At 44.6% G+C, this 24,800-nt stretch overlaps 2 protein-coding genes across 9 annotated transcripts in view; one reads left to right on the top strand and one right to left on the bottom strand.

Moving 5' to 3' along the window:
* Positions 1-15,475, bottom strand: part of Brd9 (bromodomain containing 9) — a 28,797-nt gene extending 13,322 nt beyond the window's left edge. For 2 of the 7 annotated variants that reach the window (XM_028782706.1, XM_028782707.1), the window contains exons 1-12: positions 15,347-15,461; positions 14,616-14,830; positions 14,276-14,408; positions 13,117-13,177; positions 12,610-12,754; positions 11,341-11,451; positions 10,590-10,765; positions 8,504-8,636; positions 5,335-5,410; positions 3,938-4,033; positions 1,495-1,627; positions 113-224 (exon numbers count right to left, since the gene is read on the bottom strand). In XM_028782706.1, the coding sequence (XP_028638539.1) occupies positions 113-224; positions 1,495-1,627; positions 3,938-4,033; positions 5,335-5,410; positions 8,504-8,636; positions 10,590-10,765; positions 11,341-11,451; positions 12,610-12,754; positions 13,117-13,177; positions 14,276-14,408; positions 14,616-14,830; positions 15,347-15,398 (1,443 nt within the window). In that variant the 5' untranslated portion in view covers positions 15,399-15,461. Of the gene's footprint in view, positions 1-112; positions 225-1,494; positions 1,628-3,937; positions 4,034-5,334; positions 5,411-8,503; positions 8,637-10,589; positions 10,766-11,340; positions 11,452-12,609; positions 12,755-13,116; positions 13,178-14,275; positions 14,409-14,615; positions 14,831-15,346 lie in introns of all 7 variants that reach the window. The other 5 variants (XM_028782708.1, XM_028782712.1, XM_028782709.1 and 2 more) reach the window with 4 other exon arrangements.
* Positions 15,476-15,530: 55 nt separating this feature from the next.
* Positions 15,531-24,800, top strand: part of Trip13 (thyroid hormone receptor interactor 13) — a 55,706-nt gene continuing 46,436 nt past the window's right edge. Inside the window, exons 1-5 of one of the 2 annotated variants that reach the window (XM_028782734.1) lie at positions 15,531-15,813; positions 16,774-16,939; positions 19,596-19,725; positions 22,467-22,522; positions 23,052-23,142. In XM_028782734.1, coding sequence (XP_028638567.1) covers positions 15,722-15,813; positions 16,774-16,939; positions 19,596-19,725; positions 22,467-22,522; positions 23,052-23,142 — 535 coding nt within the window. In that variant the 5' untranslated portion in view covers positions 15,531-15,721. The remainder of the gene's footprint in view (positions 15,814-16,773; positions 16,940-19,595; positions 19,726-22,466; positions 22,523-23,051; positions 23,143-24,800) is intronic. The other variant, XM_028782735.1, reaches the window with a different exon arrangement.

The following is a 24,800-nucleotide window of genomic DNA, read 5'->3' as shown; positions in this document are numbered from 1 at the left end:
AGAGCCCATCTCCCTGGACTCTAGGGGTTTGGATAGGCGCTCTGCACAGGAGCAGGCCCAAGTGCAGGACCAGGGCCTGTGCCTAAAAGGGCTCATCAACTGGAAATCCCACCTGCTTCAGCTGGAAGATCATCCTGGAGTGATCGCCACCTGTGATTTGGTCCAGGAGGTCATCTACCATCTTCTTGCTGTAGCTTCCAGCATCCTTCACAAATTCCTGCAGGCTAGAAGGGAACTGTGTGATGGAAGGCACTGAAAAAGCATCACATTCCAATTTCAAGACTCGCCCCAACAGTGACAATGATGCTGATTCCAGAAGTCCTCTGGGAGCTTCCTACATATGTGTGAGGCACTAGACTGATGGCTCTCTAACAATTTTCAAAGAGGTTCATGGCAAAAAAAAAAAAATCTCCAGAAAAATTAAAGAAAAAACAAAAGACAATAACATGCAGGCACACAGATCCATATAAAATCAGAAGATACACTCGTTAATCTCTAAAGAGGGCTGTCTACATCTGACAGTCTGACATTCAGAAGTATAGCAGCAGGAAACATAAATGTGGTGAGTGGGCACATATGGAGCGATAGGGGTAAAACTCAGGGCACACCTTCTGGTACACTTTGATTTCTGAACCATATGAATATGTTAGGTTAAAAATAAATAAAATTTACAATGTAGGCAGAGAACAAAAATCCCATAGAATAAAGCATCAAGGATAGCCTAAGGCTCCTATATCCTGAAGACTCTTCAGCAAGACAAGCAAGGCCCAGAGCTAATCCTAGATAAACCAAGTCACTGACAAAATACAGGCCATCATCTGTGATACCTGACCATGTGTATAGACAACAGATCTTGACAGCCATCTCTCTAGCTTCACAATTGTAGTCTTAATGCTGAATCCCAGGCTCTGTCATGAATTTTGCCTCCACCATCCTACCTCACTCCATCCAAGTTCATCAGTTTCAGTCCTCACCTCAGCACCTGAGAATGTAACTATATTTGGAGACTTTTGAGAAGTGATTAAGGTGAAAAGAGGTCAGTAGGGTAGTTGCTGATCCAATTTGACTAGTGTTATAACAAGAGATCAGGATAGAGGAAAGGCTGTGTGAAGACAGGAGAGAAGATAGTGTCTGTATAAAACCAAGATTGTCAAAACCCGGGCCTCAGACCATCAGTTTTCAGCACAGCGAGGTGTTGGAACTTGATTACTGTGGCTCCAGCTGACTAACAGTCACTAGGAAATATATCTCAAAACAATTGTGAAAAAGAACTCCTTGTAAGTATACTCTGTTTGCTAAACACACATACATTTATGCTAGTCTGGATCACAGCCTTCTTCAAATTGTGCTGAACTGCAAGGCAGGTCTATGGCAGAACAGTACTGGAGTTTGTGCTGACACCACCTTATTGCCAGTGCTTTATTCCCAGGGCTCTCAGCAGGGCCAAGCTACTTACAGGAAACAGCTCTCACATATGTGTCTGACTGGACTTACCTCAGTGCACACTGCACACCAGTCTCATCTCCATAGGCAGAATACAGAAGCTCCATCTCATCTGACTTCAGGTCCCCGAAAACAGAGTTGTTCTGCATTGAAAGTGCAGTGCTGGCACTGGAGAGGAATGTGACTAAAGAGAAGGAAGCAGAGGCCAGGTCAGAGTCATGCTCAATGCACACCCAGCATGGTCACAGCCATCTTTCCTTCCAGGTGATCATAACCTGGGCCCACGCCCGGTTCTTCCTTTTTCCTTCTTGTTTGAACACAAACACAGCAGCAGAAACTGCTCATGGGTAACTGCAGTACCTACTCAGCACTCTATTTCACACCTATGGGACAAGGGTTACAAAGCAAAGACTGGCCCTTGGGTAGAGATGAACTTGGACAAGTGGAAGTGGTTCTTGGAACCAGCCAATTCATGAACCCCCTCTGGCAGAATCAGGACCTGAGCCCACACAGGATAACTCTTGCCCAGGGTTATAACCATAAACCAGGTTATGTCTCCATGGCTCAGTGTTTCTCAACCTCCACTGACATCCACTATGGTGGCAAGCATGCCATGTCTTGCGCTCTGCTACAGTGTTGCTTCTCTCTCTTGTTGGACAACAGCTGCAAGCACTCTTCCTTGTAATCAATGCTTCCTGGGGAAAAAACTGCTGAGCTGAGAATCAAACACAAGCAACATCTCAAAAGCAAAGTGTGAACAGTATCAAGGGAGGAGTTGAGATGGGGGAAGATGTGGGTAGATCACACATCACAGAAGGTCCAAATGAAGGTTGCTCTCTGTCTTATTGCTGTGATGAAACACCATGACCAAAAAGCAAGTTGGAGAGAAAAGGATTGTTTTTTGTTTTCGGCTTACTTCCAGATCATAGGCCATTACAGGAAGAAGTCAGAACAAGAACTCAAGCAGGACAGGAACCTGGAGGCAGAAACTGATGCAGAAACCATGGAGGAGTGCTACTTACTGCCTTGCTACCCATGGCTTGCTCAGCTTGCTTTTGACAGAACCCAGGATCACCAGTTCAGGGATGGCACCACCCACAGTGGTCTGGGCCCTACCCAGTGATCACTAACTGAGAAAATAAATGCCTTACAGCTGGATCTCCTGGAGGCATTTCCTCAACGAAGGCTCCTTTCTTTCTGATGACTCTAGCTTGTGTCAAGTTGACACATAAAACCAACCAATACAGTCTCTAACACTCAGAGATATAGAAAATATCATTCCAAAAAGAAAATGCCCTCTAGTGAGGCTCCAAGCCTCCTGTACCAAGAGGAAATATCAAACAAGCAGAGGTTGTGCATGACTGAAGGGGATAAGGAAGCATGGCCAAAGCTTATGGCGCACAGGTTATCTTGAATTCATTCTCCAAAGCCACAGTAAAGGCGAGGGACCCAGGGAGCGACAAAGAAGAGAAGAAGCAATGACACAGAAAAGGACAACCCCATGTTCACCCTGCCCCTTCCCACCACTCAAGACAGAATAACTACAGACAGGCAGTGAAACGCCAATTCGAAGCATGTTCCCCTTAGAATGGGCATCTCATTATATTGCCTGTAGTTGAGTAAAGGCAGAAGAAATGTCATCAAGGCAAATTCTAGGTTCAGACCAGGATGGCCACTGTGCCTCTGAGAGGAAAAGAAGTGATATTTCTTTCAGCTCCACAAAGAAGCATGAGTTTGAATGTTCTCCAGTCCTAAAGTGCATACCTGTGCACATACAGATATGCACACACCAAAGCAAGTCTTCGGACACACATATGTACTAAAACACATGAACAGGTCAAAGCAAGCACACAAGCACACATATTACCACATATGTACAACCACACATTCCAAACACACTAGAAGACCCATTATATATGTAGACCATCACAAACACCAATGTACCTGCCCCTCTCTTAGGCCATGCCACCCACAACCACCACTGTCTAGGTCTCTTGGCTGCTAGGCAGCATTATCACCCTGCAAATGGTTAAGATTAAGTCTGATGTAAGAAATGAAGCCCTCCATAAGAACCAGCAGGATCCTGAACTAAGACTCCTGTGAAGGGAGGGAATGGCAGCCTGTGAGAGGAAGCCTGTGAGCACAGTCTAAACTCACCATCAGTGGGGAGAAGAACGTAAAGTGAGAACAGTCCACCGAGTATGGCTTTAATCCACCTACTTTAAAGGAACTTCATTTGTCTTAAAAATCTGAATCCTGCAGACTTGATACACCAGGATAGGGAGACACAAGGATGGAGGGGCACCCTCTCAGAGGCAAAGGGGAGGGAGATGGGGAGGGACTCTATAAAGGGGGGACCAGGAGGGGAACGGCATTTGGAATGTTGATTAACTAACTAAACAGATTCTAGACACAGTTACAAAACCATGAGGAAAATCATGGAGGAAGCCCAGCCACCCTCAGCTCGAGAGTTCCCACCAGTCACTGTGCTTACCTTTATTTCTTCTTTCATCTTTGAAACCCAGTGTTGTAAAACCTGGGAGCAACTTGCTAGACAGTGAACTCAAGTCCACAGGGTGTGTCTCCTCCTCTGTAGAAGACACAGGAGAGAGGGAACCATCAGGAGGGCATGGCCACAGCTCAGTTGCTCAGTGGTGAGCAACTTCTCTATGGCTCCTTAGACTCAGAGGAGTAGGGCATGGGTATGCCACAATATCCACTTATTTTAAAACTGATTTTACAAAAGCAAAATATAATTCTTAAAACTAACACCATTTCAATTTGATTCTGTAATTGCCTTGACATCAACACTATGGGGGGAAAAATCATGTCTAGAGCTAGACAGACAGATGATTCAATTGGCAAAGTGTTTGCCTTGTAAGCATGAGCTTCTGAGTTCAATCCCCCAAATTCCTATTAAAAAAAAATAATAATAGCAATAAGACACAATGGTGCATGCTTCTAATCCCAGTGTTGGGGAAGTAGAAATAAGAAGATTGCTGGGCCTCACCATGTGCCTGCCTACCCTACTGGGCGAGTTCCAGACCATCAGAGACCTTTTCTCAGAAAAAGAACAAGAAGATGATGCTTAACAGATGTTGTCCCCCTTGGCCCCAAACACAAACACACATGCACATGCACACACATACACTATCATGTCTGGGGCTATCATGCCAGTAACACCTTCACCTTTGCAAACTGCTCACTCAGTTAACACTGAGTTAACAGTTAAAATCAGAGTGTCCATCCTGTACACACTAGAAAAAATTAAACAACCCTGATGACAAAGGGCTCCATACAAGCATGTTTAGAAGCTGAAGAGCTGAGGGAGATGTCTGCCTCTTCAGGAGAAATTCAGGCAAAACAGGAAAAGAGACATCCACCATGTCCCACCCTCTCCAAGTGTGTCTGTAGGCATGCTGTAGTCCCAGGGAGTCATTCACAGGCAAAGCTGCTATCTTATCAAGATGTTTCAATGCATGAAATACCCTTCCAGGCTGGTGTGCTGATAGCATTCATGTTTCCAACTAAGACATGCCCTGACATGTTCATCCAACCTTCCTTTTCTGAGCTTCAAGTGTGCAGGTCAGCAAATAGGCCATGAAGAAGAAGTGCTGGCAGAACTCAAGACAAAACCTTCCTACATTATCAGTGGCATTCAGCCCTTAAGAATGTATCTCCATGATGAGAAACCCAATAAAGGCCTGATGACATCCTAGCTCCTTGCATACCACAGGCTTCACTGTGCACACGGAAGCCAGGCAACTGTTCTGCAGTCTCGTTACCAGTAGTGGTGACATGTGAATGTGTGATACATACTACGCATCTCAGAGCATGTACAGAGTTCAGAGGACAATGTGCAGGCATTGAGGCCCTGCACAGAGCACCCACCATCAGCATCAGGCTCAGCTGCATTCACCACACTGTAGAGTAGACTTCCATCTCCAAGCTTCTTCAGGTACCCCATCTGCAAGGAAGTAGCAAGCAGCCAAGTGTCATCCCCCAGTAGTAACATCTACCAGAGACATGTGATATGCTAGTCACATCTCCACCAGTTTCTCCATGAGAAAGTACCAGAGACTCCCTCTCACATGCTCAAGGACTGAAGAATGGCCTGCTTGTGATTAAGGCCAATTGTTCATGATTAAATATATCTGATTGTGACCAAGGAAACAGACAGACAGACAGACAGACAGACACACACACACAAAGACAGACACAGACACAGACACACACACACACACACACACACACACACACACACACACACACACAGAGTCAAAGCACTGCTGAGGCACATGACCCCTTCCCCTTCCAAAGAGTTTCTGAAATAAAAGCCTTGACCTAGAAGCAAATATTTAAAACCATTCGTCAGCCAGAACAAAATGAGACTGAAGAATGACAGCTGGGTAAAAGCATCACACCACTCTGCAGTGAGTGGTCTATGCCTCCATCTCTAGAAACATGACTCCACTCAAAACCTACCACGAAAGGCCTGACTATTTCCAGTCACTGCAGTCGTATGCAAGGACAGTGTGTCAGGGTGTGGAAGGTGTACATGTGTAGATGGTTCAGAAAACTGGCCAAATGCAGGAAGAGGGAGCTCTTGTGATTGTGGAGGCCCCTGGGAGAATGTCAGAGAGCAACATAACAAGTAGGGCAGAGGCAGGAGAGGTGGCAGATCCAGGAGAGAGGGCAGCAACAATATATCTAGGGGACTAGGGCCAGGCTTACGCAGTACTATACACTAAAAAGCCATTTGAAGTGGCCTTAGATATTGGAGGGAACAGGAAGTTTCACCAGACAGCAAAGATTTCAGTATACACAAACACAGTTATCAATATAATTACACTGTGTATATACACAGGTACATTTCCTGCCTCTACTTAACAGTGTTTTACCCACCACATGCATATCTGTCATGGTTAGTTTTGTGTCAACTTGACACAAGCTATCGTTAACTGAAAGGAGGGAACCTCAATTGAGAAAACACCGCCATAAGATCCAGCTGTAGCCGGGAGGTAGTGGCACAGGCCTTTAGTCCCAGCATTTGGGAGGCAGAGGCAGGCTGATCTCTGTGAGTTCAAGGCTAGTCTGGTCTACAGGCCTAGTTACAGAATACCCAAGGCTACACACAGAAATCCTGCCTCCAAAAAACCAAACCAAACCAAAAAGATCCAGCTATAAGGCATTTTCTCAGTGTCAGTGTGGGAGGCTCAGCCCAGGGTAGGTAGGGTCATCCCAGGCCTGGCGATCTTGGAAGTCTGATGGTTTGTATATGCTCGGCCCAGGGAGTAGCACTATTAGGAAGTGTGGAGTAGATATATCTACTCCTTGTTGGAGTAGGTCTTGTTTGAGTAGGTGTATCGCTGTGGGCATGGGCTTTAAGACCCTCATCCTAGCTGCCTGGAAGGCAGTCTTCTCCTAGCAGCCTTCAGATGAAGCTGTAGAACTCTTTAGCTCCTCCTGCACCATGCCTGCCTGGATGCTGACATGCTCCCACCTTGATGGCAATGGACTGAATCTCTGAACCTGTAAGTCAGTCCCAATTAAAGTTGTTTAAAGTTTCCTTATAAGAGTTGCCAGCCAGGCAGTGGTGGCATACGCCTTTAATCCCAGCACTTGGGAGGCAGAGGTAGGCATATTTCTGAGTTCGAGGCCAGCCTGGTCTACAGAATGAGTTCCAGGATAGCCAGGGCTATACAGAGAAACCAAGAAACCCTGTCTCAAAAAACCAAAAAAAAAAAAAAAAAAAGAGTTGCCTTGGTCATGGTGTCTGTTCACAGCTGTAAAACCCTGAGACAGTGAGCAAGCCAGTAAGCAGTACCCCTCCACTGCCTCTGCATCAGGTCCCTGTCCTGTTTTGAGTCCCTGTTCTGACTTCCATTGATGATGAAGTACAAGCCAAATAAACCCTTTCCTCCCCAACTTGCTTTATGGTCACCGTTTCATCACAGCAACTGAAATCCTAACTAAGACAATATCCATTTCTTACCACTGAAGCATCCAGGCTCTCCAGAGAAATAGCTAATTCCAGAGGTGGAACACAGCAGGAGCATAAACTGCCTGCAAGCTATATAGCTAATGCTGAACTTTCTAATAGGCATATTTACAAAAGCAAACAAACAGGCAAAACTAACTTTAAGGTGTTTATGGGTTTCTGTTTAATTCTGGATTTTTTTTTGAAATGCTAAGGAGGGAACATATAGCCTTACTTGAGCTAGGCGAGAGCTCTACCACTGAGCCATACCTTTAACTAGCTTAAGGCATGTCCTATAATTGGAGGGTCCAAAATGTTGCCATTTCAATATTCAGTATTTAAAACGTAATGCACATTTTGAAGACTTGATATGAGAAGGAAAGTAAAGTCCTAGTTACTGTTAAGATGGACCTTACATTGAGATAGTAAGATTTAGATTACGTCAGGTCCAGTGGAGGCTCAGTTTAACATGCACTAGATCAACTTGTACTAGAAAAGTTAATCCTGTCCCGAGCCTCATCAGCTGCGTGCTCTACCAGGGCTAGCACATGCCCTGAGAGTGGTAGCACCTTGCTCTACAGAGAAGCAGGCAACAGATGGGTGGATCTCTCTGCCATAGCTGGGACTGTAGACAGCTGCATTAAGACATCCAGCAATAATCTATGATAATAATGGCTCACAAGAAGGAGAGAGCCATAGATGAACAAAGAAGTGGAATGCTAACACCACCCCTGTGAGTACTTACTATGAAGTAGGCTTTACTTTTAGGGAATCCTGGCTATCAAGGCCTCTTAAAGCAACAGGGTCAGTCAGAAGTGGCCCCAACCAAAGCTAGATGTAGTGGGGACATACCATATTCCAAGTTCATGGTGGTCCTGCCAGCATAGTGATCTCAGACCCTACTGAGGAAATAAGACCAAGACAACCAAAGAGCTGATCTGACTCTGGCTTAAACCCCTGGGACCCAGAGATACTCTGGCCAGACCATAATACTTCCAGTTTTGGTGGTGGTACCTGGTTGCAAAGACTTGACAGTCAGGCCAAATGACATGGCCTTCAGGGGAGGGCCACAGATACTACCTTGCCACCTGGGAGAAACCGGTTAATCCTGTCCCGAGCCTCATCAGCTGCGTGCTCTACCAGGGCTAGCACATGCTCCTCTGCCGTGCTGTCTGTCAGGCTGCAGGCATTCCCTTCAGGCTCAAACATGCAGCTGTAAGGCATGAAAATCAAGTGTCATCACAGGTCCAGCCCATTGCTTTCCAACAGTAGTAGCTTTTATGAATAGTTCCCTTGCAGAGGCAGCACTGGGTGGAGTTTAATCCTTCCACTTCCCGTGGCATTCCTACACGTTCTAATCATGATCTTTACCTGAAGTAAAAAAGTACAAATCAAATAGAACTCCTTCCCAGAGAAACACTTTTAAGTCTTCTTACAAACAGAAAAAGTGACAGACATTGCATAGGTATGAAAGGAAACGTGACACAGTCTCCTCTACTCAGTGTCACATTTGTGGTAAGGGTGAGCTGCAGGAAGCCCTGGGTTCCCCATGGAGGAATAGTTCTGACTCAAAGTGAGAAGCGCAGGCACTTGGTGGAAGCCTGTCCCCTGTAGACAGTAGAAATAGGCATACAGGTTCCTCTCTGCCCTGGCATAAGAAATGTTGCAACAAGAAGATGGCCCTATAACAGCCACAGCTGCTCCCTAAAAGTCCAGCACAGGATAAAAATGTCCCTCACCAGAGTTCCACAGCAATGGCACTGACAGGTCCACATGATTTGTAGCATTTGATGGACTTTAAAGTCTGGGAATTCAGAAAAAACTGCACAACTATCCATTCTATCTAAAAGCCATGGAACCCACAGATGAAGGCAGAATTTTAGTGACAAGGCCACTAGCTAGAAACTTGGAAAATCCACGGCAATTTGTGGGGCTGAAGGAACCTAAGGGAACAGACGGCAGCGGGTGTCCCTAGAGAGGACAATGGGCAGTGCATCAGAAAGACCTGTCTGCTGAGAGGGAGCCTGCCTTGGGAAAATGTGGCTTTCTCTCAACCTCACATGGCCACAGGTTGGTCACAGACCCCAAGAGAAGTATATGGTACAAATATAGCTAAGACCTCCCAACCATCACTTGTACAGTACTCATTATTTCACTCTGAGCTACTCAGGTGAGTCACCCAATAGAGTTCAAACCACAATCAGGGTAACCACATGCTGGATAGTGACAGGAAAAAAACCACAAAGGGCTCCGACTTCCTATGATTGCTTAAATGCTCCTTGGGGTCTGCTACCGAAGGGGTAACAACAATTCTGTCTCAGTGTTCAGCATCCATGAGACAAAGGGGCACTCTGTAACTCCTCTGGTGTGAGACATAGATAAGGCCTCTGAAGGTCCCTTAATCAGCTGTGGCCTGATGGACAGGAACAAAGCTTCAGGGAGCTATGTCTGAAGCACCCTGACCTTCCTGATGCTCATCACCAGGCTACCCATCTCCCTATAGCACTACAGAACTCAGCTTACAGACACCATCTCATGGCAAGTGGTGGTGACTAGAGCGGACTTACACCATCTGTGCTCTGCACAGATAAGAACACAGGTCATTACCAGGTGGTATGTATGGAGGGCATATACTAAAGGAATGAATATTAGCAAGTAGAAGTATTTCATACAGTAATGACAAGCTAGCAAAATGCACTGCAGAGATAACTTCATGGGCCTGTGGATCCCAGGGCGTGTGTATGGCCGGCACACAGGAGGGTGGTCTCAGTCCCCTTGCATCTCACATTTATCAACAGCATGAGTTGTGATAGTAGCATGAGAGCATGTGATGAGTGGCTATCTTACCACAGAACTGCTCTGAAGGATCCAGAGTCTGCAAATATACACAAGAGATAGGCTATATCACCTATGTGATACAATCACTTCACTCTTAGGGCAAGCAGAACAGGGTGGCCAAGCTCCCGTGCCAGGAAGGCATCCAGTTCAAGGCCCCTGGGCTACACACCAAGGGGGCAGCGTGGAACTTTAGGAATCCTTAGAGACCATGTTCCTCCATCCAGGCTGAGATGCTCCACAGGTTCCCTTTGCCCTTGCTTGGGCAAAGCATTGCAGTCCTGCTTGTAGCCAGCAGCTCCACAAGCCAACACCTCCCACAGAGCCTTACCTGATAACTTCTCTACTCGGCTTTTTGGATTTCTTGGTAGTTTCTACTTGTACTGGGACAACCTCAGGAACAGGTTCCTCAACTGCTGGGTCTTCACTGCCCAGGAGAGCTGCCTGCTGAGAGAAATCCATGTCCTGCATAAACGACATGCTGCGCTTCAAAGCTAACAGCCGCTCCTAGAATCAGAAAGGACAGAGCAGCAGGACTTTACCTCTCCCTCAGCCACGGAGCCGTGACGATGGGATGGCATGGGATGGCCACGGCCTCACCTGGCCTAATCGCCACCTTCCCAGACGCTGCAGCGGGAATGGTTGCGAGGGCTCAGCATTCAAGGTATGGCCCAGAGATGGTGGTGAGGGAATGGTGGAGCCCAGCAAGTATCCCTTGCCAGTATGTGGCTCATACAGCCTGGTTTACGGTATAGGTCTAGGAAGCCACTTGGAATGGCCAAAGATAAGCTTGCAGTGCCCAGGGTCAGGGAGGCTGCCCCACAAAGCAAAGACCACAGGGCTGGCTGTAATCCAGCAAGACTGATCCTAGATCCAGAACTTTTCATCAGCCCCATGTAACGGCACCTCTAGGCTGTATGAAGGTGCAGACAGGGGCAGTGCCTGGAGGATAGGGCAGTCTAGAGCAGGGGTTGGCACCTGGGTGTGGCGGATGGATGAAGCGTGTCATTCATTGTGAGCCTGTTAGGCACAGAGAGTTAGAAGACTTCAGCTCAGTGCCATTGCTCTAGTGGGTTTCTTACTTTGCTCATCATCTTAAAGCCCGCGTGCAGGATCTTCTTGGCTAATTTGTAGTACACGGTGTCTGGTCTATTGTACGTCATCGCATTATCACACATTAATTTGAAATCTGCCTAAGAAAAAGAAACAAGTAATTTGCTACATAATCGATAGCAAAGTTCTCCATACTTGGCAAATGATGCCAGAGAGAAAGAATGAAATGGAGCAAAAAACATACTTGGGAAGACTGATTTTTAATAACTCAAGAGAAATTTTCATAATGATCCATGAGTTTTTAAGTGCGTGAGGAATTTCCCAGTGAAAAACTGGCCAAAGTCTCCAATTTCCTTTTGTCTATTAATATGTAGATTTTATGAGAGACTGTACAAATATTCTAAGATCCCTTCTCTCCTCCAGCCTTTCTTCCTATCTTGTAGGAACATGAACATAACCATCTTGCATGAAAAACAGAAAATCAAACTTTTCCAACACTAAGCATGATGTGATGCTCCTCCCAAAACACTAGACTATCATCATGCACTCATTTTTCCTGCTTGCCAAGCTACTAAGTAATCTGTAACTCACAAAGCCAAAATCAAGAAGCAAAGGATTAAAAGGAAAGCAGCCAAGAGATAAAAAAAAAAATTCTAAAAGTAACAAAAAATGAAAGTACGCAATTAGTACAGGAAAAACTAAGAATTAGGAAAAACATGCTTCTAAAAATACCTACTTTCAAACTTACTCAAATTGGGCACATTGTTGCCCACCGAAACAAGTCCTGCCAGTGCCAGGACAGAAACTTCAACAGAAGAAAGGAAGACATTCATAGCATCACACACCATCCAATCCAGCTTCCAGTTCTCTGCTGACAAGCAACTGTTTCCCTTAACGCTAGCAAATAGTCACCTACCCAGAACAGTCCTCTGCAAACACTTGCAACTAAAGACTACCTGAGGGGGATAGAGACATAGCTCAGCAGTTAAGAACTCTTGTTGTTCTTACAGAGGACTCAGGCTTGATTCCACAGCACTGACACAGTGGCTCACAATTACATGTAACTACAGTTCCAGGAGATTCAGTGTCTTCTTCTGACCTCCGAAGGCACCAAGCACACATTTGGTACACATACGCACATGCGGGCAAAGCAAAATAAATACATCTATAAGAATTATAAAAATGACTTGAGGTATATAGCGCTCACTATGTGAGAGGGCACAAGCATACCCACATGCAGGACCATGCATGCACACACAGTTTTACAAACATTATTTTGGAAAGTAAAACTCATTTACCTTAAATTCTGTGACTGATTTATATTCATTAGCCACAATCTTGTCTTTCATCGTGCCAAAGTCCATGGGATGTTTTATTATCATTGAATACCCAGGAGCAATTGCATCCGTAACAGGAAAAGCAAAAAATCCATGAGGATCTTTTCTGAAAGCAGAAATAGCTTCAAAGTGAAAAAAATTCTAAAGTCTCAATTTCTAAGTGACATAAAAATTTTTACAATCCAAAGATTTATATAACTGGCTAAAATTTAAATTTGCTTCTTAAAAGTTCAGTGGGAAAACATGTATGCCTTTTTAAGGTTGTAACACATATTTTACATACAAAAAAATGACACTATCCCACCCAGCGCTACCCACGACAGGCAATGCTCTGGAGGCAACACCACAATGCTAACTTCAGATGGGAAAGGAGGAGGAACACAGCATACGAGTTCCCTGGCCCTAAAGTTGTAACCTGCACCCAGGCTGCCCACGCCCTGCTAGATGACAGGTGGGACACGGGGTTACCTCTGTAGCTGGCGGAGGAAGTGCTCCAGAAGCCTCTGGATGGGTGTGCTCTCATTCTCAGCTGAGTTTATAAAGAGAAAGGCAAGGGAATAAAATCAAACAGCAAGACTTCATTTCCTTCATTAGAAAGGTCCATATTCATCTGCGTGTTAAACTTCACGGCATTTGAAGCCTAAACAAGAATTGAGAGCTTGGGCACAGCTCCCAACACAGGCAGGTTGGCAAAGGGATACACAGCATATCTCAAAGCCTATCAGGCTTTTCCAGTTCAGGGGTTGTCAAATCCAAAGTCAAAGGATGACATTCAAAAGAGAAAAATTACCACCTGGACACACAATCACATGGTAACTGATTCTAGTATTAGCTTTCCTGATCTATGTTCCAACATTCAGCCTCCTCAGTTTCTCTCCATGTGGGAAAAGACATTCTTGCCTAAACACAGAAACCTGGAGTTCTATACAAGAAGGCTGGGAGCCAGGTAATCCAAGAGCCAAGACTGAGATTCCAGCTGAAATGTCATCCCTGGCAGGGACTGCCCAGGTCAGAAACTTACCAAAGACTTCAAGCTTCCAACATGCCATCTTGAGGTCACTTTAAGTAACTCAGACCTACCATGAGAGCCTGTATTGGGGTCTCTTTTTCCCAAGGAAGATTACCCATGTTTCCAAGATACATGTGTTTCTTATGTGAGTGGTGTAGTGGACTAACCTGATGGTGCTGTTTGGAATTGTAAAGCAGATAAAGCTAAACTTCTACACTAAAAAATGGTAAACTTTAACCAGATTAAAAATATTATAGATAAACTGGGAGTGGTAGCACATAACTTTAATCCTATACTCAGGAGAAAGAGGGAGGCAGATCTCTGAGCTCAAGGCCAGCCAGGTATACAGAGATAGTTCCAGAACAGCCAGGGCTACATAAAGAAGCCCTGTATCAAGGAAACAAAAATAAAATCAACGGTGACAAAAAAAAACTAACAAACCAAATAAAAATACGGTAGGTTTTGCAGAACATTTAAAGTTGGTCTCTGGCATCGATGTGTCTGTTTTACCAGTCTTCAAGAAAATGTACCCATTTTTAGCTTGTGAAATGTCCCCAACAGCTAGATAACCATGCTATGGACGAGGTAGGAAACTCATGTACAGGGACAGGGTCTTGCCTGGCTGTGTTCGGCAGGCTCTCACTGGTCGATCTGGGGGTGGCTCCACCTCCACCTTCTTCCCAGGGTCAAAGGCATCAGCCTCCCCTTCTGAGTCACAGTGTTCCTTCTCCCGCTTCCGTTTCTTCTCTTCCTATAAGTATCAAAGAACAGAGGGGACAGAACAGCCAGAGCTCTTTTAGATCGGTACTGCAGGCCCTGTACATCTCTGCCTTCCCCAGACTGGGAAGAAGATCCATTCCTGACACTCGACAGGCATCACCTGAAGATGCCCTGGAAGCCCAAGACTGTGGCAATGGCCCAGATATAGCCAGGCATCATTGGGCCATTGAACTTTTACCTTCCGCTTCCTTCTCTCCTCCTCATCGAGGTGCTTTTCCTTCTCTGACTTCTTCTTCTTTTTCTTTTTCTTTTCTCTGTGTCTCTCCCGTTCATGGTCTGACCGATCATCATAGTAGCTGGAGTCGTGGCCAGATCCTGAGAGTTCTGTCACTTCACTTCCTCCCACCTTGAGCACCAGTTTTAGAGGCTTCTCCAGAGGTGTGTCTGTATAATCTGCACACGGACCATAGGTCAGACTTGCAAAATGCTGAGTAGAAATAACTGCACCCCTGTGGGTGAATCTAGACAGCAAGGAGTTGTTAAAACTACGGGAAAAGATGTCATCTCAAACTGACAGAACTGTGTTCAGTCCTCTCTTTGAAACCACAGAATCACCACTGAGGATTTTGAGGGTCCTTCCTACCAGGAGAAAGTAAAACAACCAGACCTGAGACCCAAGACCGCAACTCCTTCACGGAAGCCCTCTTTTTGCTTCGGATCTTCCTGGTACCAGTGGCTACAGGACCCAAAAAGAAGCCTAAGGCTTCTTCGCAGCAGATTCCCTTTCTCAGGCCTAACCCCGCCCCCTCCTACGACTTTACAAGACCTGGCTCTAAGCTCCTCCTCACGGGACCCCGCCCGAGTCAGGCACCTCCTTCACAACCCCGCCCAGCGCAGACCACGCCCTTCCCCTGGAACGCCTTCTCCCGCCAGTACCCGCCACCTAGACCCGGTCCGTGGGCTCCGCACCTTCGTACGACGAGCGCCATTCCGCCTTGTGCTTCTTGTGCTTCTTGCCCATAGCTGAGGTAGTACGGGATCCGGCGAGAAGCGGCTGCCCGTAGCCCGACCTGCGCCAGTCGGAAGTGGCTCCTTCGCCTCCGCCGAGTGCTTCCGGGTCAGGGTCGGGCGGTGCGCAGAGCGCGGCAGATTCGAAGCTCGACGGGGCGGGGCGGGGCGGAGCGGGTTGTGAGGCGCCGCGCCGCTCGGGCGGCGGAAGTGCTTTTTGCCGGCAACTTAGTCAAGGTGGATCCTCCTACAACTAAGAAAGCTGCCCCACAGGGCGCAGGGAGACGACCTCGGCCTCACTCCGGCCGCATTCCCTCGGCTCCGGCAGGCGTCGCCATGGACGAGGCAGTGGGCGACCTGAAGCAAGCGCTTCCCTGTGTCGCCGAGTCGCCGGTGGTCCATGTGGAGGTTCTGCAGCGCAGCGGAAGGTGAGCTATACGGAGTCCTACCACGCGGGGCGCGACCCCACCACGCGTGACTCCGAATAACACGACTTTACCCCAACTCTTAGGATCCCACCCCTCAGCACGGCCCCACTTCTCACGACCCGAGCAGCCTGACATTAACCCCCACCCAAATATGACCTGACACGACCCCACCCCACGTCAGTTGGCCCTAACAGCATGATCCGACTTTGCCCTCCGTCCCACCACACATTACTCTTGAGTTTCACCTCTTATATTGCTGCATATCCTATACAGACCTTACCACCGTCCCACAGTATCTGGGAGGACGCCGCAGCTCTCAACTGACTTGACATGGAGCACAGCCTAACAATGAGTGATATGATGTGCACCATGACAGCACCTGCTGAGCGACGGAGGAGATCTCTAGTCAATTAGGGGTGCAAGAAAGTGCAATGTCAGTAGAGCAGGGAGGTGAAAATAAGTATTTAGTTTGCTAAGCCACAATCTGGTGGCAGATTTCCTGTTACAGAATTACGTATGTACTCCAGGTTAGACCCTACAGCTGTGCATTTTCAGGTTTTCCTTAAAAGGACTGCTAACATGGATTGAATGCTCATTATGTTTCAGGCTTGTCCCAAACACTGAATGTTTATTAATTTTCATAGTAGTGTGTCAAGAACTAGTGGCACCTCCTTTTTTAATTGGGAGCCTAAGGGTGGTTGATGGTGTGACTGCAGGCCTGGGTCCCTACAATTGATTCCAAGACAGTACACTGCCAAGCCTGATCTTGACTAGTGACTTTCTTGTGTATGTGTAAGGTCTGAGAGAGGGAGGGTGTATGTGTGTATGTACGTGTTTGTGTGTTTGAAATAAGTTCTTCTGTCTTGGCTTCCTGCATGCTGAAGTTACAGCCAGATCTGGCTATGCTTTAGTGTTTTTCTTAACTAAGATATTTTTTGTATGTTTTATTTACCTTTCTAGCACTGCAAAAAAAGAAGATATAAAGATGAATGTTTACAAACTGCTCAACAGGCATAATATTGTATTTGGAGATTATGTATGGACAGAGTTTGATGAGCCTTTTCTAACCAGAAATGTTCAGTCGGTGTCTATTGTTGACACAGAATTAAAGGCTAAAGACCCTCAGGTAAATTCCTAGTGCTGGTAACTGAGCCCTTAGGGAGTATGAGGTAATTGTTACAAATAATATTGACATTGATATCAGATTACTTACCTATCTGTTGGTTTTGATGGCTGTTATGATCTAAGCAAGAGATTCCATAAAGTCACTTTATGCAACAGATATCACATGGGAGGTTTATTAGGGAGGGAGAATCCAGAGGCTGCTTCTGGGTGAAGGGGGAGGGGGGTAAAGCGAAGAGAGGAGGGACTGGCCTTTTATAAGAGGATATAGGACATGTGCATAGAAAGGTATGTGACTAGTGACAAAGGTAGGAATGTGTAGCATCTTGGCAGCTAGTGATGACTTTTTTTGGGGGGTTTTCAAGACAGGGTTTCTCTGTGTAGCCCTGGCTGTCCTGGAACTCACTCTGTAGACCAGGCTAGCCTCGAACTCTTGAACTCAGAAATCCGCCTGCCTCTGCCTCCCAAGTACTGGGATTAAAGGCGTGCTCTACCACCGCCCGGCACTAGTGATGACTTATCCTGCTGTGGTTGGGTCCCTGATACCTGATTGCTAACAGTAGCTAGATAAGTTTTAGCTCTGTGTCCTGGAGCTAGGCGCTAGAGTAGGGATTCTATGTGTAAGTATGCTCTTGACAGAGCCAGGAGCAAATAGGAATTAGAATTTCACAGTTGGAATACAGAGCTATAGAATACCAAGCTGTGCCTGAGTACCTGAATGCTACTCTGTCCGTGTTGTGTGCTTGGGAGTATATTAGGACAGTAGATTGAGTGGTAGACATCAAATAGGTCTGTTTTATGGAAGCTCTTCATCTCATCTTACATACAGATTGACATGATCACTATCTTCAGATCACATTTATGGGAACTTGGAAGCTTTGTGTTAACAGTGTCGGTATACTAGGACAGTCTTTCACCAGTACAAAAACACTTGGAAGTGTATCCCTAAGGAAGAAGCTTCAGTGAGCACTATATAGTTCTTGCTTTCACAATGAACTGATATTGAGGGCTGGGAATGTAGCTGCTAGTGATAAACCTCTTGCCTAGTTTGTACCAGGTTGTTGAGGGGTAGTTTTATGTTCTGTGTATTCAGATGCTGATTGCTGTGCCCAAAAGGTCTGGTTGCAGCCGGGCAGTGGTGGCCTTTAATCCCAGCACTTGGCTCACATTGTAATTTAAAAGTCTAAGGTTAAAACGAAGATCTCTCTCATCATAGCTCCATGGCCATTATCCCCAAAATCAGACACAGTTGGCATAGCCTATTTACCTCTAAACGAAATGTAGGACCAAGCCTCCATTAGGCCACTTTGAATAGAGGGGGAAAAAAAGAGTAGGCCATTCCAGACACTTGGCTACTGTTTGATGAAGTGGATGTTCCAGTCTCTATGGACTTGCTGGGTCCTTCTTATAATGACTGTCTTGTTGATAGAATGAGGGGGTGAAGGCTCAGCTTCCTACTGATATGCCCTGGATATAATCTAGTAATAAATACTTAGGTGTTTTGTCTACATAGTTAAATCTAGAGTCGGCAGGCAAATTACAAAATTAGTTGAGTTTTCTTGTAGTGACAGAACATTAATTTAAGCAAAAAGTTAAGGATGTGTCACAAGAAAACGAGCCAATCTAAATTTTCTCCGAGGATCCAAATCTAGATCAATGACGCTTACAGTAACTACTGTAGTTTTAAGTCATTACCCAAAACAATATGAAGTCCCTAGTGATGCAAGTAAATGATAAATAAGCGAGGGGAAGATACAGATACTCTTCATAAAATTTGTAACTTCCCTTCAAGAGGTGGCATTTAAATCCACCAACCTAAGTCGTCATCTTTGGACCTTCTTTAGTATCCCTCTTCAAACGAGGTAACACAGAACTGATAGACTAGAAAAGGAGAAGATACTAATTCCTCAGTGGACATACCTGACAGCATTCCCTTTGTCAAGGCTAAAGTCATCAGTCAAATGCGTGTATCCTGTGGCTTAACATGATGTCATGGTGAAATTGCACTTTATTTCTTATTTTGAAACTCGGAATCCTACTCTGATTTTGGGAGGAAACAAGATATTTGGCCATTCTAAATGAAGAACAGACATAAACATGGCCTCCTGGGAAAAGGAAACTGTATGGATTATTGAAAACCATTTCTACTCAAACCCACTTGAATAACTGTACTACCTCTGAGTTTGATTGTAGAGAACTTTCTTCTTTATGTAAATGTTGATATTTTTCTTGATTGTTAACTTCACAATGGCAAAAGGAAAAAAAAAAGAAAAGAAAAAAATCACTTGAATATTAGTTGTGTTGGGAATGGTAGACCACACCTCTTTAATCCCAGTACTTGTGAGACAGAAGCAGTTCCATCTCTGAGTTTAGGGAAGCCTGGTCTTCATAAGGCATTCCAGGTAGCCAGTCCTACATACCAAAACCCTGTTTTCAGGGTTGGTGGGGTGTCAAGAGCCCGAAGGTGAGAAATGGATAAATACCTTAAGAGCTAATCCTAGGTCAGAAAAGAAATGCTAGACTTTTCATCTAATCTGAGAGCTAGGTTTTAATAACAGTATTCCTTGGTCTTTCTTTTGGACTTCAGCATATATATACTACAAGTAAAGAAGGAGTATTCTGAGTTGCACAGATGTGTTTTCTTTTTACTTCATCAACAGCCCATTGATCTGAGTGCATGCACCCTTGCACTTCACATCTTCCAGCTGAATGAAGAAGGCCCCAGCAGTGAAAATTTGGATGAAGAAACAGAAAATATAATTGCAGCAAGTCACTGGGTTCTGCCTGCAGGTACAGAGTCCTGACAATAGGGTAAAGGTAGAGGGAGGCAGCCAAAGAATGCATAAATCAGAAGCTTAAGACACATCTGGGCCGGGCGGTGGTGGTGCACGCCTTTAATCCCAGCACTTGGGAGGCAGAGGCAGGTGGATTTCTGAGTTCAAGGCCAGCCTGATCTACAGAGTGAGTTCCAGGATAGCCAGGGCTGCACAGAGAAACCCTGTCTCAAAAAACCAAACCAGGAAAAAAAAAAAAAAAAAGACACATTTGACATATTCTGTGCCTCTTAATGAGAAGATTTGGTTCTTTGGTTTTGTAAGATTTTAGGATGCTTTACCCCTTTTGAAATAAATGAAAAGAATCTTACTGTATTAGCTTTCTATTACTATAATAAGTGCTTGAGACAATTAGCTTATAAGGAGAGGAGTTTATTTTGGCTTACAGTTTTAATTCATGAAATAGTGGCTCCATTGTTTTGTTCTTTTAGCAAGGCAAAGTACCATATTCTGGAAGGGTGGCAGAGGAAGCCTCTTCTCTTCATGGCCATATGCAGGAGAGAGAGCAAAGAGAGACCTGTGCCCCAACTATCTTCTTCAAGGGCGTGATTTAAAACCTTCTCCTGGGCCCTTTCTTTTAAGTTTCACTACCTCTCAGTAGTGGAGGTGTGATCAGGCTGATGATCAGGCCTTTAGTATGTGAGCCTTTAGGGAATACTACAGATTTGATTGCAAAAGAAGGAACACATTTCTGAACTGAGACTGTTATTCCTTTAGACAAACACCTCATTATGTCTGACTAAGGATGTCAAGTGCCTGTTGGAACTGTTTAAAGCTTATTTTATTATAAATATAAAGGTTGTATGTATCTTTCATCTGAAAACTAAATGGTCAAAGGCTGGTCAAAAACCTCAGGTTGGGATTAAAAATTCCTACTACACCTACTGAGTTTGTCTCCTCTACCGGGCAGTCCTTGCCTGCTATGACAGTGCTTCTCTGAGGACTTTGCTACTGGGTTCCAACAGGTAGTAGCCAGGAATTATTAATTCAGTCACCAGGTTTTATGTTTCTACAATTTGTTTTTTGATTGTTTAAAACACACTTAAATAATAAGGCAAGCCTAAGATGAAGTAGAAATTGCAGTGTTCAGTGAAAACAAAAATACAGTGCACCAGTATTTATGGAAATACATTAGCCCAAAAAGGAAATTTATAGGCTTGCATTTGAAATAAATATCTTAGACCTAGACTTTTTCCTCTAGAGACACAAAGCTGGTAAAAAAAAAAAAAAAAAAAAAAAAAAAAAAAAACAATAAACCCAGAGAAAGCAAGAGGATGTAACAGAAATGGCAAAACTGAAAATATTAAACAATGAAATTTTTCCTGGAAAACATTTTAGTGCCTGGATATTTCACACATGCCTATAATGATTTTTGATCAACTCAGCTCCATTCCCCTCCCTCTAATTCCACCCCTGTCCTCACCACCACTTGTGCCTCCTAACAGCATGTGTTGCTTTTTGTTGTTGTTGTTGTTGTTGTTTTTGTTTGTCATAAACCCACTGAATCCACTTGATACTGTATTTGCTGGAGCACGTTTAGCCTTCCAGGGCCTGCAGGCCCTGGAGAAAACTGATTCTCCTTCACCTAGCAGCCATCAATTGCAGTAATTCTGAGATAGGGGTGGAATTTCACAAGCCACATCCAACTAATTCTGTTAGGCTGCAACATCCACTAATTCTAGCTCTTAAAATTATTTTCACTTCCTTGATGACCCCTAAGCCTGAGGGTACCATATGATATAGATGTCACATTTAGAGCTAAGAAACTCCACAATCTCTTATTCTCCACCTAGATCTGTTGTCTCCCTCTGTATGGCAATTATATCAATTAGCAGAAGATGCTTCTCTCATGAGAGTCAAAAGATACACTAATCTCTGAATGTAAAAAGAGAACTCGGGGCAGGGGTTGGGGGGAGTTTATTACTGTGTCTACTTAACAAATAGTTTTAGGTTTCTCCTCTAGGTCTATGACCTAGTCAGCCACGGAATTTTAGTCCAGTTAATGATACTAGAGTTGAGTTCAATCCTGTGGTTTGAGCTTTAAACACAGTCAGAAAGTGGTTGGTTACTCCTATAACATTTAGTCCACTAGTGCACCAATGGACATATCTTGCCAGGCCAGTCAGAACTTATTGTAGCTTCCAGGGTTCACAGCTGTGTAAAACTGCTGATAACTTTCTCAAAGTATCATGCATAGAACCTCCAACACTGTGACAGCTAACCTGGAGGGTAGGGAGAAATCATTTGTAAAAGCACTAGTCCCCAAACATACATAGTAGTTCATTTTCTCTCTTACATTGGAGATTGAACTCAAGGCTTCACATAAACTATCTCATAAGCAGCCTACCTCTGAGCTTCATGCCAGGTCTTGTTTGTTTGTTTGTTTGTTTGTTTGTTTGTTTGAGATAGGGTTTCACCCAGGCTGTTCTTGAACTCACTCTTAACCCTGACAGGCCTTGAACTTGATGTCCTCCTCCTTTCCCTTGAGCTACCAGACTTGGTAAGAAGAATCCTTTTATTTCAGTTATCTGTCAAAATTATATGACTGGCATTTATCTTAGATCTTTACTTTTAAGAAAAGTTGAACTTTGGGAAAAAAAATAATAAACCACTTGCTGTATCTGTCTTGATCTGCAATTGGAAAGCATCGGTCTCAAATTCTTCCTAAAATTGGGCTTTTTGTCTTCTTTTTGACAGCTGAATTTCATGGGCTTTGGGATAGCCTTGTGTATGATGTGGAGGTCAAGTCGCATGTAAGTTGCTGTACTTTTTTCAGAATATACTTATTGTCTTGCTCTCTAGCCTTGCTGTGTCTTGTGATTCAAGAGAGTTTTTGGAAATCTTGTCTACTAGTGGCCCACATTTGAATGCCAATCCATCAGAGGTTCCCTAGCATAGAACTGATCCTTTCGGTAGAGAATAGTCAGAGACTAGCCCTGTTGGGGGCATACTGGGAAACTGCCACTTGGCATCTGGAAGCCACCTCCTCAGGCTTCTGATAGATGATGTGTACCCTACTACCTCCTTTGTTGTTTTTATCTGATAAGTACTTTGGACATCTTATTGTATGTTATCATTCTAAGTAAAAGTAATGATTGTTTTTCCTCTTAGATTGGTACCAATCAAGATTTTATCTTCTTACCTTTTAAAGATACCTTCTAGAACATGAGCAACTGATGGGAGATAGTCTCTGAATGTCAGGAGGTGCAGGCCTTCATAGCAGGCTTTTGGAAACCTTTGCCTTTCCGGTGCCTGATCTGCCTTTCTGCTTTTCCACATTAGCTCCTTGATTATGTGATGACCACCTTACTGTTCTCAGACAAGAACGTGGACAGCAACCTTATCACCTGGAACCGGGTGGTACTGCTGCACGGTAGGGTGGGCAGATTTTCATGTGACAAAAATGAATGGCCTGGAATTGACTTGTAATAATTTATATCTATCCCTTCTACAGTGTTATAGCCCTTTCTTTTCTGAAGGAGTCAGGATTGTTCTTGAATGTTCCATATACGTGAAGCTAATTAGGTTCACTAAAGTCTGGCAAATTTGTTAGCTGACTTTCTCTTGGGGGCAACTTGTTTGCCTCCTTCTAACTATTTTTATATTAAATGATTGCCTATTTTCCCAACTGAACATAATTGCTTAGAATAAACAAGTCTACTTTCTTTTCTCTATAATAGTTACTGCTTCACGTCATGAGAGTGAACTACAGGACCATGTTTTTAAAGAAATTCTGTCAGGTCCTTTTTAGAAGGAAATTATTAATTTGCTCCCACTCCCGTTGCTGTATAGAGATGGAGCAAAATAAAGATAGTGCCCACAGCCAGGCAGTGGTGGCACACGCCTTTAATCCCAGCACTTGAGAGGCAGGCAGATCTCTGTGAGTTCAAGGCCAGCCATGTCTACTGAGCAAGCTCCAGAACATCCAGGATTGTTACACAGAGGAACCCTGTCTCAAAACAAAACAACATCAAAAAAAGACAACACCCACATTGTAGCAAAGGAGAAGCCTGGGTTAATTACCCTGGTTATGCCAATTATGAATATCAGATTGCCCAACATCTTTTAAGAAGTATCATTTAAGGAGCTGGGGAGATGGCTAGATAGTTTTGGAGAACTCTTGCTCTTGCAGAAGCCTGGGGTTCAAGTCCCAGCACCCACGTGGTAACTCAAGACCATCTGTAACTCTAGTTCACCTGATATAACCTCTTGTGCCCTCTGAAGGTCCTGCATACACGGGTTACACTTCCATGCAGGTAAAAACAAAATACTCACACACATAAAATGTAAATAAATCTTTAAAAAAGAAAAAAGCTGGCTATGGTAGAGTAGACCTTTAATATCAGCCCTTAGGGGCAGAAGAAGCTGGCAGATGTCTAAAGTTTGAGGCCAACCCTGGCTGCATAGTGAGTCCTTGTCTCAAAGAAGAAAACAAATGTATATGGATGTTGTTCCTATTTTAGAGGGTAAGTCCATTACCAGTTGTCTGTGCTGTTTGGGCCTTGTGGTGAAGCACATGGAAGCACAGCCATCACATCATAGCCAGGAGTGAAAGAGACCAAGGTCTCTCAGTCCCCTTCAGGTACATATCCAGTGACCTAAAACCACACTTCACCTTTCATTTTTTACAACCACCCATGGCACCACTCTGGGGACAAGACCTTTAACAAATGAGTCTATGTGACATTCAGGTATAAATGTTTTCTGGTGTTCTGGTAACGTGGGGGTCCAGGCCACCTTTGCATTACCTGTAGTGAAAAACGCCACTGCAGGAGTGGTTTTGTACCTCCATTTACAAAGTAAGTTGTATTTGGCCTTTGAAACGTGCCTTGATGACTATGGACTTCATAAAGGAAGTGTGGAGACAAGGGCTGCTGTCAACAGGATGTAGACCAGACGTATGTATTCAGTATGCCTAGAGAAATTAAGAGCAAGGAAGCAGTATGTCAGCTAGGTGACCAGAAATTTAGGAGAATCCATGTTAGTGAAGTCCAATCAGGGCTACATAGTGAGACCCTAGAGCTTTTAAGC

The sequence above is a fragment of the Grammomys surdaster genome, unplaced genomic scaffold (genome assembly GCF_004785775.1).
Source record: "Grammomys surdaster isolate TR1022 unplaced genomic scaffold, NIH_TR_1.0 843, whole genome shotgun sequence".
NCBI lineage: Eukaryota > Metazoa > Chordata > Mammalia > Rodentia > Muridae > Grammomys > Grammomys surdaster.
Note: the sequence above shows the minus strand (reverse complement) of the source record. Positions and strands in the feature narration are given on the sequence as shown.